This window comes from Scardinius erythrophthalmus, assembly GCF_964197995.2.
Source record: "Scardinius erythrophthalmus genome assembly, chromosome: 9".
In the NCBI taxonomy this organism is placed as follows: domain Eukaryota; kingdom Metazoa; phylum Chordata; class Actinopteri; order Cypriniformes; family Leuciscidae; genus Scardinius; species Scardinius erythrophthalmus.
Genome location: NC_138229.1, coordinates 1,379,658 through 1,393,243, shown reverse-complemented (window position 1 = coordinate 1,393,243; position 13,586 = coordinate 1,379,658). Strand labels below are relative to the sequence as shown.

At 44.1% G+C, this 13,586-nt stretch overlaps 1 protein-coding gene across 7 annotated transcripts in view; it reads right to left on the bottom strand.

Annotated features, from left to right (window-relative positions):
* Positions 1 to 12,870, bottom strand: part of nop9 (NOP9 nucleolar protein) — a 48,482-nt gene extending 35,612 nt beyond the window's left edge. Inside the window, exons 1-2 of one of the 7 annotated variants that reach the window (XM_081374881.1) lie at positions 12,753 to 12,870; positions 11,790 to 12,012 (exon numbers count right to left, since the gene is read on the bottom strand). In XM_081374881.1, coding sequence (XP_081231007.1) covers positions 11,790 to 11,997 — 208 coding nt within the window. In that variant the 5' untranslated portion in view covers positions 11,998 to 12,012; positions 12,753 to 12,870. Of the gene's footprint in view, positions 1 to 3,903; positions 3,967 to 11,789; positions 12,013 to 12,752 lie in introns of those variants that run through there. The other 6 variants (XM_081374879.1, XM_081374876.1, XM_081374877.1 and 3 more) reach the window with 6 other exon arrangements.
* Positions 12,871 to 13,586: the final 716 nt, after the last annotated feature.

Here is a 13,586-nt window from a genome sequence, read left to right as displayed (position 1 = left end):
GGCCGATACCGGTGAAGAGAGACCTTTTCTCTCAAGCCCGCGGCTCGATATGGCATCCCCATCCAGAGCGCTGTCTCTGCATGCGTGGAGCCTCAACGATTACACGCTGATCTGCCAGACGGGGTCATGAACACGATCATACAATCTAGAGCCCCCTCTACGAGGCGGCTCTACATGTCGAAATGGTCAGTGTTTAACAGATGGTGCACTGCTAAGGGGCTCGATCCACAGACATGTGGGGTATCGCGAGTACTGTGTTTCCTTCAAGAGTTACTGGACGCGGGCAGGTCCCCCTCCACGCTCAAAGTCTATGTCACGGCCATTTCAGCGCTCTCTGTTCAGAGCTGGGCCGCGCATTAGGAAGGAACGAGTTCGTCATCCGCTTCCTTAGAGGAGCCAGGAGGATGAACCCCCCGCGACCCCCCTCGGTTCCTATGTGGGATCTTTCACTGGTCTTGGAGGCCCTGAAAGCACATCCCTTCGAACCCTTGGAAACTGTGGATATGAAATACCTCACGCTCAAAACCGTTTTTCTGATAGCACTGTCTTCAGTCAAACGAGTGGTGGAACAGCTCTTTGTTTCGTTTGGCGGGCGCACCAAGGGTCTCGCCGCCTCGAAACACAGCCTGTCCAGATGGATAGTGGACGCTATTGCTGCTGCTTATGCGTCTAAAGACCTGCAGTGCCCATTGGGCATTCAAGCTCACTCCACCAGAGGCATGGCCTCGTCGTGGGCGTGGTCCAGCGGGATTCCCATTCATGACATTTGTGCAGCGGCAGGCTGGGCCTCCCCCTCCACATTTGTTAGGGTTTACAACCTGGATGTTCCCGCCTTGCAGGCGAAAGTGTTATCAGTCTAAGTCTCGCGTATGCCAGCCCACTATCTGTGCGCGGGCTACGTTGTGTGATTTAGCTCTACTGGTTGAGCTGCACTATGCAGGGAATTGTCAGTTCGGACCGGCTGTGCCGCTCCTAACCCCCTAGTGTGTGCTTATGTACGGCGCTAGCCCTCTTCGGGCCGCCCGGCTCTCTGCTATCACGTTCCCCGGGCTCTCCCTGGGACTCATTCAGTGGATGCTGGGCGCGCACGGCGTTGACAAGGGCGTTCCCGTAGCGTAAGCAACTACGCAATACGAGAGAACCTCTCGTAAGAGAACGTTTCGGTTACTCACGTAACCTCTGTTCTCTCTAGAAGAGGGAACGAGTATTGCGTAGCCCGCCGTGCTCGCACCACGAGCTCATTTCGCTTCATGCGACAAAAACCAGAGAAGCAGCCTCCGAGCCCTGTTTATATACGCTAAGCCACACCCCTTTTCGCGGGCTGTGACGCATTAAGCGCGCCAAGCGCGCTCATTGGTCGTGACGTCACGCCAAGGGCTCAGCGGTAGGCTGCTGCAGTTGCCGCAGGGCAGCCAATGGGCACGCTAGTAAGCTTGCCCTAGGTCTGCAGGCTGCCGCACTGCGTTGACAAGATTATAAAAATTAAGGATAATTTTTGGCTTCAGTATCTCGAGAAAGAAAGGCTTTCCCGTAGCGTAAGCAACTACGCAATACTCGTTCCCTCTTCTAGAGAGAACAGAGGTTACGTGAGTAACCGAAACGTTCTCTCAAGACCCCCCCGACCCCGATTTTTTTTTTATTATTAAAAAAATATACTTTTTTATATTATTTTTTATATATATAAAAAAATAAAGACCTACCTACCGACCCTTTTTTTCTTTTTTTTTGCTGTTACTGCAAACCAAAATATTTTTAAGGATGGCCCTACCGAACGTCCAGTTTCACTGCCACAAGTTGATCTTCTTGTAATAAAGATCTCATCGAGGACAAACAAACTGTATTTTTGTATTTTCATTGCATTTTTAATTTATAAAAAGTTGAAGAAATAATGAATTTCAATATAAAAATATTAATGATTAATCGATAGTCGATTGTTAATTCTCCCGACGATCGACTAAGAAAATTTAATCGAATGCCCATCCCTACTGAACACACAACACCACACCTGAACACACAACACCACACCTGAGCACACAACACCACACCTGAGCACACAACAACACACCTCCGCCAGCACGTTCTCCACAAACACACCTGAGCACAGCACACAACAACACACCTGAACACACAACACCACACCTGAGCACACAACAACACACCTGAGCACACAACAACACACCTCCGCCAGCACGTTCTCCACAAACACACCTGAGCACAGCACACAACAACACACCTGAACACACAACACCACACCTGAGCACACAACAACACACCTGAGCACACAACAACACACCTGAGCACACAACAACACACCTGAACACACAACACCACACCTGAGCACACAACACCACACCTCCGCCAGCACGTTCTCCACAAACACACCTGAGCACACAACAACACACCTGAGCACACAACAACACACCTCCGCCAGCACGTTCTCCACAAACACACCTGAGCACACAACAACACACCTCCGCCAGCACGTTCTCCACAAATACACCTGAGCACACAACAACACACCTGGGGCTCGTTCTTCGTACGTCGCTAACTCAGTTAGCTGGATTTGATTGTTGACGATTTGGCGTGATCTTGGATCGTTTGGTTCTTCGAAGCTCATCCTGGACTTGCTGTCATAGCAACAGATGCGCAAGCTTAAACCTGCTCGGGAGCAGGCTTATTTCATGTAAACAGGATTAGATCGCGGCTTCATAAGCGGAGCTGATACGGGAAGTCCAGCGCAGCGCGATAGTGCACTTTCTGAGATGTTTTTTTTTTCTTTCTCGTGACTCGTGAGATTGTCGTTTACATTATTAAATTGTTGGAAACGCACATTTATTTTCGACTTGTCGGAGTCTGGCTTTAAATACAGCACAAACTGTTTGCATTGCCCTAAGATTATTTGCGAGTGGCTCTTTCCTTTACACTATTGGAGATGCAGAGAACTTGATGGAAAGTGCTGTCTGTCGTGTCATTTGGAGTTTACCTGGCGCTTTTAGGTTTAAAAAACAGTTTTTTTTTTTGTTTTTTTTTTTTGCATTTCCAAGCCACTTAAGACCCAATGTTGTAAAGCAGTTTTTTTTAAAGCAATTTCTTTAGGCTATCATCATTTTTTATGAAGATCATACAATCATGACCATGCCGATTACAGTATGTCACTCAGGCTTCACTAACGTGATTGGTACCATAGACTATAGGCTGCCATCAAGGCCTCAATGAAGGGGATTATGTGAACAGAAAGGGGGTTCACAATGTAAATGTGCAGCCCAGTTACAATTGGGATTCTTAATATTCCAGATTAATAATATTATATCAAATAAAAAAAGGCAGTTGACTAAAATCTTCCATAATCACAAATGTGAAAGCAAAACGGCCAGGATCTGTGCATGACTTAAGAATTTTCAGAGATTCACATTCCTGCACATTATTTGAAAGTGGTAAGGAAAGTTTCACAATTAAATCTCAAGCTCACTGTATTACATACACTTATTGATCCTAACAGAACTGCATTTTTTCATAGGTGATTATGACATGTTCCTGCAGACAGGTGTTTTATGACCCCATTCCCTGACACAAACCAGTTACAATGCAGCTCTAGCCAGGACAAGGGCACACAATGAAAATGAACTTCAGCTAAATAAAGGGAAGATTTCAGTGTCTGAAAAGTCTGAGGGTTGCACACCTGACAGGGCCTGTGGCATTTCTGCATGTGCCATATTACACAACATTGCCACAAAAAAAAAATAATTAAATGTTTAATAAAAGACAAATATGCTTAGTTCCTTGAGTTTTATTTCAATTGTTCTTCGTAAAGAAAAGCCAGTGGTCAAGTGCCTGCAACAAGAGATATTAGACACATGCCTCATGCAACAAATAAAAAGGAAAAGTTGGCTATACACTGCCCACCTGTAGGCCTATGTCTCCTCTGTCTGTGCAGACTCTTCTGTAGGCCTTTCTAGATGTGGAATCCTGCAACTTATATTGCAGCCATAAAGCATACAAGTATAAATGAAGTAAAGTTATTTATGCACTTGCAGGTAGGCTAGTTCCTCCATATGACAGTTATCTGAGAGGGTTTATTCACTGTCCAGTGCAATGGAAACAAATAGACATTACAAAGTCTTATACTTTCTTTCCTTTGGAAAGGTAGAAAATGTCCACTTACTGCACATATTTCAGCCACCACTTTCTTGGGAACAGATACAAGTGTGTATTATGTAAAAGTGCACAAAAGAGGAAAACACAATGTCATTACAATGAACTACACTCGGGAAAATGTGATCAATAACTCATGGCAAAATATTTTTACATTAACATAAGTTTATCAGTTTTCACTTTCACAAGTCAAAGCAATTCATCACTTTTAATGCGGCCTTCATTTAATGCAGCAATATGTACAATTATTTTACAGTGTAGGCTACTAAGATCTTTTCTTTTTTTCAGCCTTTTTCTTGGTTGCTTTTATAAACAGACAACCATTTATTTAACAGTGCCTTTTATAAAAGAGAAGAGACTATAATATAACTAAGAATTACCATTAGGCTATGTAGAATATTTTTGTACTTCACTTTTATTTGTTCCCATGTTCTAGTGTGGTGACTCTGACATTACAATGAAAAAAGTAGCCTAATTATGCAATTATTAAAATACAAATAAGGCTAATAAGTGATAAAAACATCTAACATGGCCACTTCTAACTGATTTAAATTGTCTGCTACTTTTTGCCAGCCCTCTCTCCAGGCTTTTGCAGACTTTGTGTTCCCTGGCGTTTTGATTAAACATTAAAATTCCGAATAAACTTCGACTATTAGTTCTTGCTCTGTTGAGGAGAAAAACTGAGCGCGCTCTTTGGCCACGCTGAGCAGCCGATAGCAGCGTTGCTGATCAATGTTTCTACGATCGATACATATCCCCTTTTAAACCAGCGCATGAACGCGCAGTTATCTCAGATAACTCAATCCAGCGATACTAATCATAAACAACAGGTGAGTTCGAAGAACCCAATTAGCCGGATCATGATTAGCACGATGATGTCATCTTGGATGTGTCATTTGATCTCGGATGTAATAAGCAACGTACGAAGAACGAGCCCCTGAACACACAACAACACACCTGAGCACACAACACACCTCCGCCAGCACGTTCTCCACAAACACACCTGAGCACACAACAACACACCTGAACACACAACAACACACCTGAGCACACAACAACACACCTGAACACACAACAACACACCTGAACACACAACACCACACCTGAGCACACAACAACACACCTGAACACACAACAACACACCTGAGCACACAACAACACACCTGAGCACACAACACCACACCTGAACACACAACAACACACCTGAGCACACAACAACACACCTGAACACACAACAACACACCTGAGCACACAACACACCTCCGCCAGCACGTTCTCCACAAACACACCTGAGCACACAACAACACACCTGAGCACACAACAACACACCTGAGCACACAACAACACACCTGAACACACAACAACACACCTGAACACACAACAACACACCTGAGCACACAACAACACACCTGAACACACAACAACACACCTGAGCACACAACAACACACCTGAGCACACAACAACACACCTGAACACACAACAACACACCTGAGCACACAACAACACACCTGAACACACAACAACACACCTGAGCACACAACAACACACCTGAGCACACAACAACACACCTGAACACACAACAACACACCTGAGCACACAACAACACACCTGAACACACAACAACACACCTGAGCACACAACAACACACCTGAACACACAACAACACACCTGAACACACAACAACACACCTGAGCACACAACACACCTCCGCCAGCACGTTCTCCACAAACACACCTGAGCACACAACACACCTCCGCCAGCACGTTCTCCACAAACACACCTGAGCACACACACAACACACCTCCGCCAGCACGTTCTCCACAAACACACCTGAGCACACAACAACACACCTGAGCACACAACAACACACCTGAACACACAACAACACACCTGAGCACACAACAACACACCTGAACACACAACAACACACCTGAGCACACAACAACACACCTGAACACACAACAACACACCTAAACACACAACAACACACCTGAGCACACAACAACACACCTGAACACACAACAACACACCTGAGCACACAACAACACACCTGAACACACAACAACACACCTAAACACACAACAACACACCTGAGCACACAACAACACACCTGAGCACACAACAACACACCTGAGCACACAACAACACACCTGAGCACACAACAACACACCTCCGCCAGCACGTTCTCCACAAACACACCTGAGCACACAACAACACACCTGAACACACAACAACACACCTGAACACACAACAACACACCTGAGCACACAACAACACACCTGAACACACAACAACACACCTGAACACACAACAACACACCTGAGCACACAACAACACACCTGAGCACACAACAACACACCTGAACACACAACAACACACCTGAGCACACAACAACACACCTGAACACACAACAACACACCTGAGCACACAACAACACACCTGAACACACAACAACACACCTGAGCACACAACAACACACCTGAACACACAACAACACACCTGAACACACAACAACACACCTGAGCACACAACACACCTCCGCCAGCACGTTCTCCACAAACACACCTGAGCACACAACAACACACCTGAGCACACAACAACACACCTGAACACACAACAACACACCTGAGCACACAACAACACACCTGAACACACAACAACACACCTGAGCACACAACAACACACCTGAACACACAACAACACACCTAAACACACAACAACACACCTGAGCACACAACAACACACCTGAACACACAACAACACACCTGAGCACACAACAACACACCTGAACACACAACAACACACCTAAACACACAACAACACACCTGAGCACACAACAACACACCTGAGCACACAACAACACACCTGAGCACACAACAACACACCTGAGCACACAACAACACACCTCCGCCAGCACGTTCTCCACAAACACACCTGAGCACACAACAACACACCTGAACACACAACAACACACCTGAACACACAACAACACACCTGAGCACACAACAACACACCTGAACACACAACAACACACCTGAACACACAACAACACACCTGAGCACACAACAACACACCTGAGCACACAACAACACACCTGAACACACAACAACACACCTGAGCACACAACAACACACCTGAACACACAACAACACACCTGAGCACACAACAACACACCTGAACACACAACAACACACCTGAGCACACAACAACACACCTGAACACACAACAACACACCTGAACACACAACAACACACCTGAGCACACAACACACCTCCGCCAGCACGTTCTCCACAAACACACCTGAGCACACAACAACACACCTGAACACACAACACACCTGAGCACACAACAACACACCTCCGCCAGCACGTACTCCACAAACACACCTGAGCACACAACAACACACCTGAGCACACAACAACACACCTGAGCACACAACAACACACCTGAGCACACAACAACACACCTGAACACACAACAACACACCTGAACACACAACAACACACCTGAGCACACAACAACACACCTGAGCACACAACAACACACCTGAACACACAACACCACACCTGAGCACACAACAACACACCTGAACACACAACAACACACCTGAACACACAACACCACACCTGAACACACAACAACACACCTGAGCACACAACACACCTGAGCACACAACAACACACCTGAGCACACAACAACACACCTGAGCACACAACAACACACCTGAGCACACAACAACACACCTGAGCACACAACAACACACCTGAACACACAACACCACACCTGAGCACACAACTACACACCTGAGCACACAACAACACACCTGAGCACACAACAACACACCTGAGCACACAACAACACACCTGAACACACAACACCACACCTGAGCACACAACAACACACCTGAGCACACAACAACACACCTGAACACACAACACCACACCTGAGCACACAACAACACACCTGAGCACACAACAACACACCTGAGCACACAACAACACACCTGAGCACACAACAACACACCTGAACACACAACACCACACCTGAGCACACAACAACACACCTGAGCACACAACAACACACCTGAACACACAACACCACACCTGAGCACACAACAACACACCTCCGCCAGCACGTTCTCCACAAACACACCTGAGCACACAACAACACACCTGAGCACACAACAACTACACACCTGAGCACACAACTACTAGCGGTGTGAACCGACAGTGGTCTCACGGTTCGGTTCGATTACGATTATCATGTCATCGATTCAGTTCAATTCGATATCACGATGCATCGGGATGCACCGCATCCTCAATTTAAAATTTTACTTCAAAAGTGATGTGTGCGCGCATGTGTGTGCGTGTGCTCGCCTGTTCGGGAAGTCGCAGTGACAGAAACAGTGACATTCCAGTTCAAGTTTCAAGGGAGTAAAGCTTTTTTTACAGTCTATGGAGTAAAGCTTGTTTATGCCATTAAGAAAAGGAAATCTGTCAAATAAATATTGTTTTAAAGAAATGTTCATTTAAAAGCAGCGCTCATTAATCAGTGTATGTTACCATTAAAGATGCGCGCATCAACCGTCGCCGAATCCGCTGTTGAAGGTGACGATCATCCATTTATAATCACGCGTAACACAGAATAATTTTAATTTGACCATCGGGTGCGTATAGGCTACTTAAATAAGAGAAAATTATTGGGCGGGTGGATGATTTGTTTTTGGCTGCGGATTCGGGTGACGTTGGGGCTCATCCGCTTACTCTAAAGCAGTCAGACTCTGCCAGGCGTTAACAGCTCGGGGTGAAAACGGCTAACGTGGTTTATCAAGTTAGTGGTATTACCTCCTGCATATTCTATTTGTGCGTGACATGAGTGCACACAGCGCGTGTCTTCTGCAGGTCGTGCTTACCAGGTTGTTCATAAAAGCCGAAATGTGCCCAGATGACGGCTTTAAAGTAGTTGGAGCATTTTTTATTTTCTCGCACTCGCGTCTCGCCTCCCTCTGCCAATAGGCTTGTTTGAGATGCGCCTTGCCTCGCCTGAAATGTAGGCGAGAGTAGGCGGCTGTAGTGAGGGGAGGAGTGAAAAAAGCGCAGGCAAGACGGACAGTTCTCTCTTCTCGCAGTGGATCTGACACCTGCGAGATCAAAGGCGGATATCGCGGGATTCACGGGATTCACGCTCGTTCACAGTGTTGCTAATAAACTGGATGGAATTTAAGTTCTGTTGCTTTTATATGAAAATAAATATAATGAACAAGACACCCAAAGTAGCCTACTTATTTGATTCCATTCCAAATACATGTTTATCAGTCTTTTTTTCTTTAATACAGACATGTTTTTTTATTTTTTATTTTTTTAATAAAAATTACATTGCATAAACCATAGTGATTGCACTGTTAGATAGTTTGGGAATATTCACACATAACGTATACACATAAAACATGATATCAGAGTTTTAAAATCAAACATTTTAAAAGAGAAAAATACATCACGGTTGTTTAAACCAATGAGCATTAAGCTGTGTCGTCAGCAAGTCGTTTCCCATCATGCTTTTGATCAGCGCAGTCAGTGGAGAGCAACTGCGCGCGACTGCAGAATCCGACAGGTGTGCCTTGCGCTCGCGAGAGATTTTTGACATACGTCAGCATGACATCAGAGCAAGGCGGACCGCACTCGGACACATTTCTAACCGGCATGCATCTCGCGCTGATCACCGGTGATCGGTTCTGCGCAGATTTTGCTCATCTCAAACAAGCCTATTGTATGCTACCGCGACAAAGCACGTACGCAACAAATGACGTCAGAAAAGCGTCAGTACATTATAATCGGTTATGGTCTATTACTGAACCGAAACCGAATCGTCCTCGTCTGCATCGCGATGCATCTTAGAAACGATTAATTTTGACACCCCTAACAACTACACACCTGAGCACACAACAACACACCTGAGCACACAACTACACACCTGAGCACACACACAACAACACACCTGAGCAAACAACACAACACTGATGTACTATTTTATTTAATACTGTGAAGCTGCTTTGATACAATCTGTATTGTGAAAAGCACTATATAAATAAAGTTGTCTTGACTTGACAACAACACACCTGAACACACACACACACACACCTGAACACACAACAAAACACCTGAACACACACACACACACACCTGAACACACAACAAAACACCTGAGCACACACACACACACACCTCAACACACACACACACACACACACACACACACACACACACACACACCTGAACACACAACAACACACCTGAACACACAACAACACACCTGAACACACACAGACACCTGAACACACAACAACACACCTGAACACACAACAACACACCTGAACACACAACAACACACCTGGACACACAACAACACACCTGAACACACACACACACACACACACACACCTGAACACACAATAACACACCTGAGCACAACAACAACACACAACAACACACCTGGACACACAACACCACACCTGAACACACACACACACACACACACACACCTGAACACACAATAACACACCTGAGCACAACAACAACACACAACAACACACCTGGAAACACAACAACACACCTGAACACACACACACACACACCTGAACACACAATAACACACCTGAGCACAACAACAACACACAACAACACACCTGGACACACAACAACACACCTGGACACACACACCTGAACACACAACAACACACCTGAGCACACAACAACTCACCTGAGCACACAACTACACACCTGAGCACACAACAACACACCTGAACACACAACACCACACCTGAGCACACAACAACACACCTGAGCACACAACACCACACCTGAACACACAACACCACACCTGAGCACACAACAACACACCTGAACACACAACAACACACCTGAGCACACAACAACACACCTGAGCACACAACAACACACCTGAGCACACAACAACACACCTGAGCACACAACAACACACCTGAGCACACAACAACACACCTGAGCACACAACACCACACCTGAGCACACAACAACACACCTGAGCACACAACAACACACCTGAGCACACAACAACACACCTGAGCACACAACAACACACCTGAGCACACAACACACCTGAGCACACAACAACACACCTGAGCACACAACTACACACCTGAGCACACAACAACACACCTGAGCACACAACAACACACCTGAGCACACAACTACACACCTGAGCACACACACAACAACATACCTGAGCAAACAACACAACACTGATGTACTATTTTATTTAATACTGTGAAGCTGCTTTGATACAATCTGTATTGTGAAAAGCACTATATAAATAAAGTTGACTTGACTTGACAACAACACACCTGAACACACACACACACACACCTGAACACACAACAAAACACCTGAGCACACACACCTCAACACACACACACACACCTGAACACACAACAACACACCTGAACACACACACACACACACCTGAACACACAACAACACACCTGAGCACAACAACAACACACAACAACACACCTGGACACACACACAACAACACACAACAACACACCTGAACACACAACAACACACCTGAACACACAACAACACACACACACCAGGCTCACCTTTGTCCTCCTCGTCGGTGAATCCCTCCTTCAGTCGGTCACTGACGCGCCGGAAGTAACTGACCGTCCCGCCGTCGAGCCGCTGCTTCTTCGACCCGCCGTCACCGATGTTCCCCTGGACGGCCCGTTTATGACCCTTCTGTTTACCCTTCAATAACCTTTGACCTTTGGCTTCCATCTTCTCAAGCATCACCTTGATCTCAAACATACATTTGATTATAATCTGAGGAAACACTGTATTATGATGGTATGGCACTGCCACGGTATTTTTTTTTTTTTTTTTTTACTAAACCAAGAATTAAATTACCATATTCATATGTTCACATGATACAACAGAAATACGTTATCATCACGGAAAAAAATAAAATAAATAAAAAACACATTTCCACCACATAAGAAAAACATTATGTTTCTGTAAATAATAATATTGAGATAAAAGTTGAAAATATGACATACAAAGTCATATTTATAAGATCAAAAAAAATGACATAAAAATCATATTCGTGACATAAAAGTCTTAATTATGACATATATAATCTCACAGTAATGGTGTAGCATGTCGTAACTTAGACATTTTTTACTATAATTGTGACTTTTTGTGTCATACTTTACATTTACTAAAGCATATTTTTTATTTACTTGTGGCGGTTATGGTCTTCCATAGTACTTTGATTATTATAGTATTTTAAACGGTATTTTCCATGCTAGTGCACGGTATTTCGAAGAATACCACTAAAACAACAATGGTAATTGTACAAATCACCATGTTATTATAACGATGGTCCTGACTCCTGTTATAATGTTACTGTCAATAGTATCAAAATAGTTGACAATAATACGAGCGACAATCGCTGAAGAATCGAGTCACTAGATTAATCAGCACGATCAATTATTGCACTGATAAGCGTGCAAAAAAATGCGATAAGCACATAAATAATAAATAGTATGTAATATTGAGCTTACCAGTGCTTCTGCTCACATGTGTACGCAGAAGACGACGCAGCCTGATGACGCAAGAGCGACGCGATGACGCGTACAGCAGCCGTTTCACAAACAAAAGTCCTGTCACGCAAATTACACTATTTTCTTTTCCTGTTTGTTGTAGTCTATATTTGTTTAATATGTGTACACTATATGTTGGATTATTGTCATGTTTATTATTTGTATGTGACTGGCATTATCTGTATGTGACGTGACAAGTCCTGTCACGCAGAACACGGACGTTTAAAAAAAAAAAACATAATTTGGTGTATAATTACTGTAGTTCCATAATATTTTAGGCATTAACAATGAACTATAAAAACTTTAAACTTAAAAAAGGAATGCTTTAAATCATAACTATGAAATGATGCCATAATAAAAGACATAATTATAGCATGTAAATATCATTATTTCAATGAATAAAACCTATTACATAATTAATTAATTAATTATACTGCCATAAATATTACATAAAAATTAGAAATGATGACTTAGTATGCCATCATTTTGACTTTCTAAACGTTTACGTGGGAGAATGTTCTGGGTCCAAAGGCCACGGGGCCGAAATTACAGCTTATATTGAATTTATTTACCAATATGGACCTAACAAATCGAGTTTACAACAAATCAAATCGAGTTTACGAGTTTATTCACAAACAAAAGTCCTGTCACGCAAATGGCACCATATTTTCTTTTCCGATCTGTTGTTAGTCTATATTTGTTTAATATTTGTATTATGTTGGATATGTTGGATTATTGTCATATTAATTATTTGTATGTGACTGGCATTCAATAAAAACAGAATAAAAAGTCCTG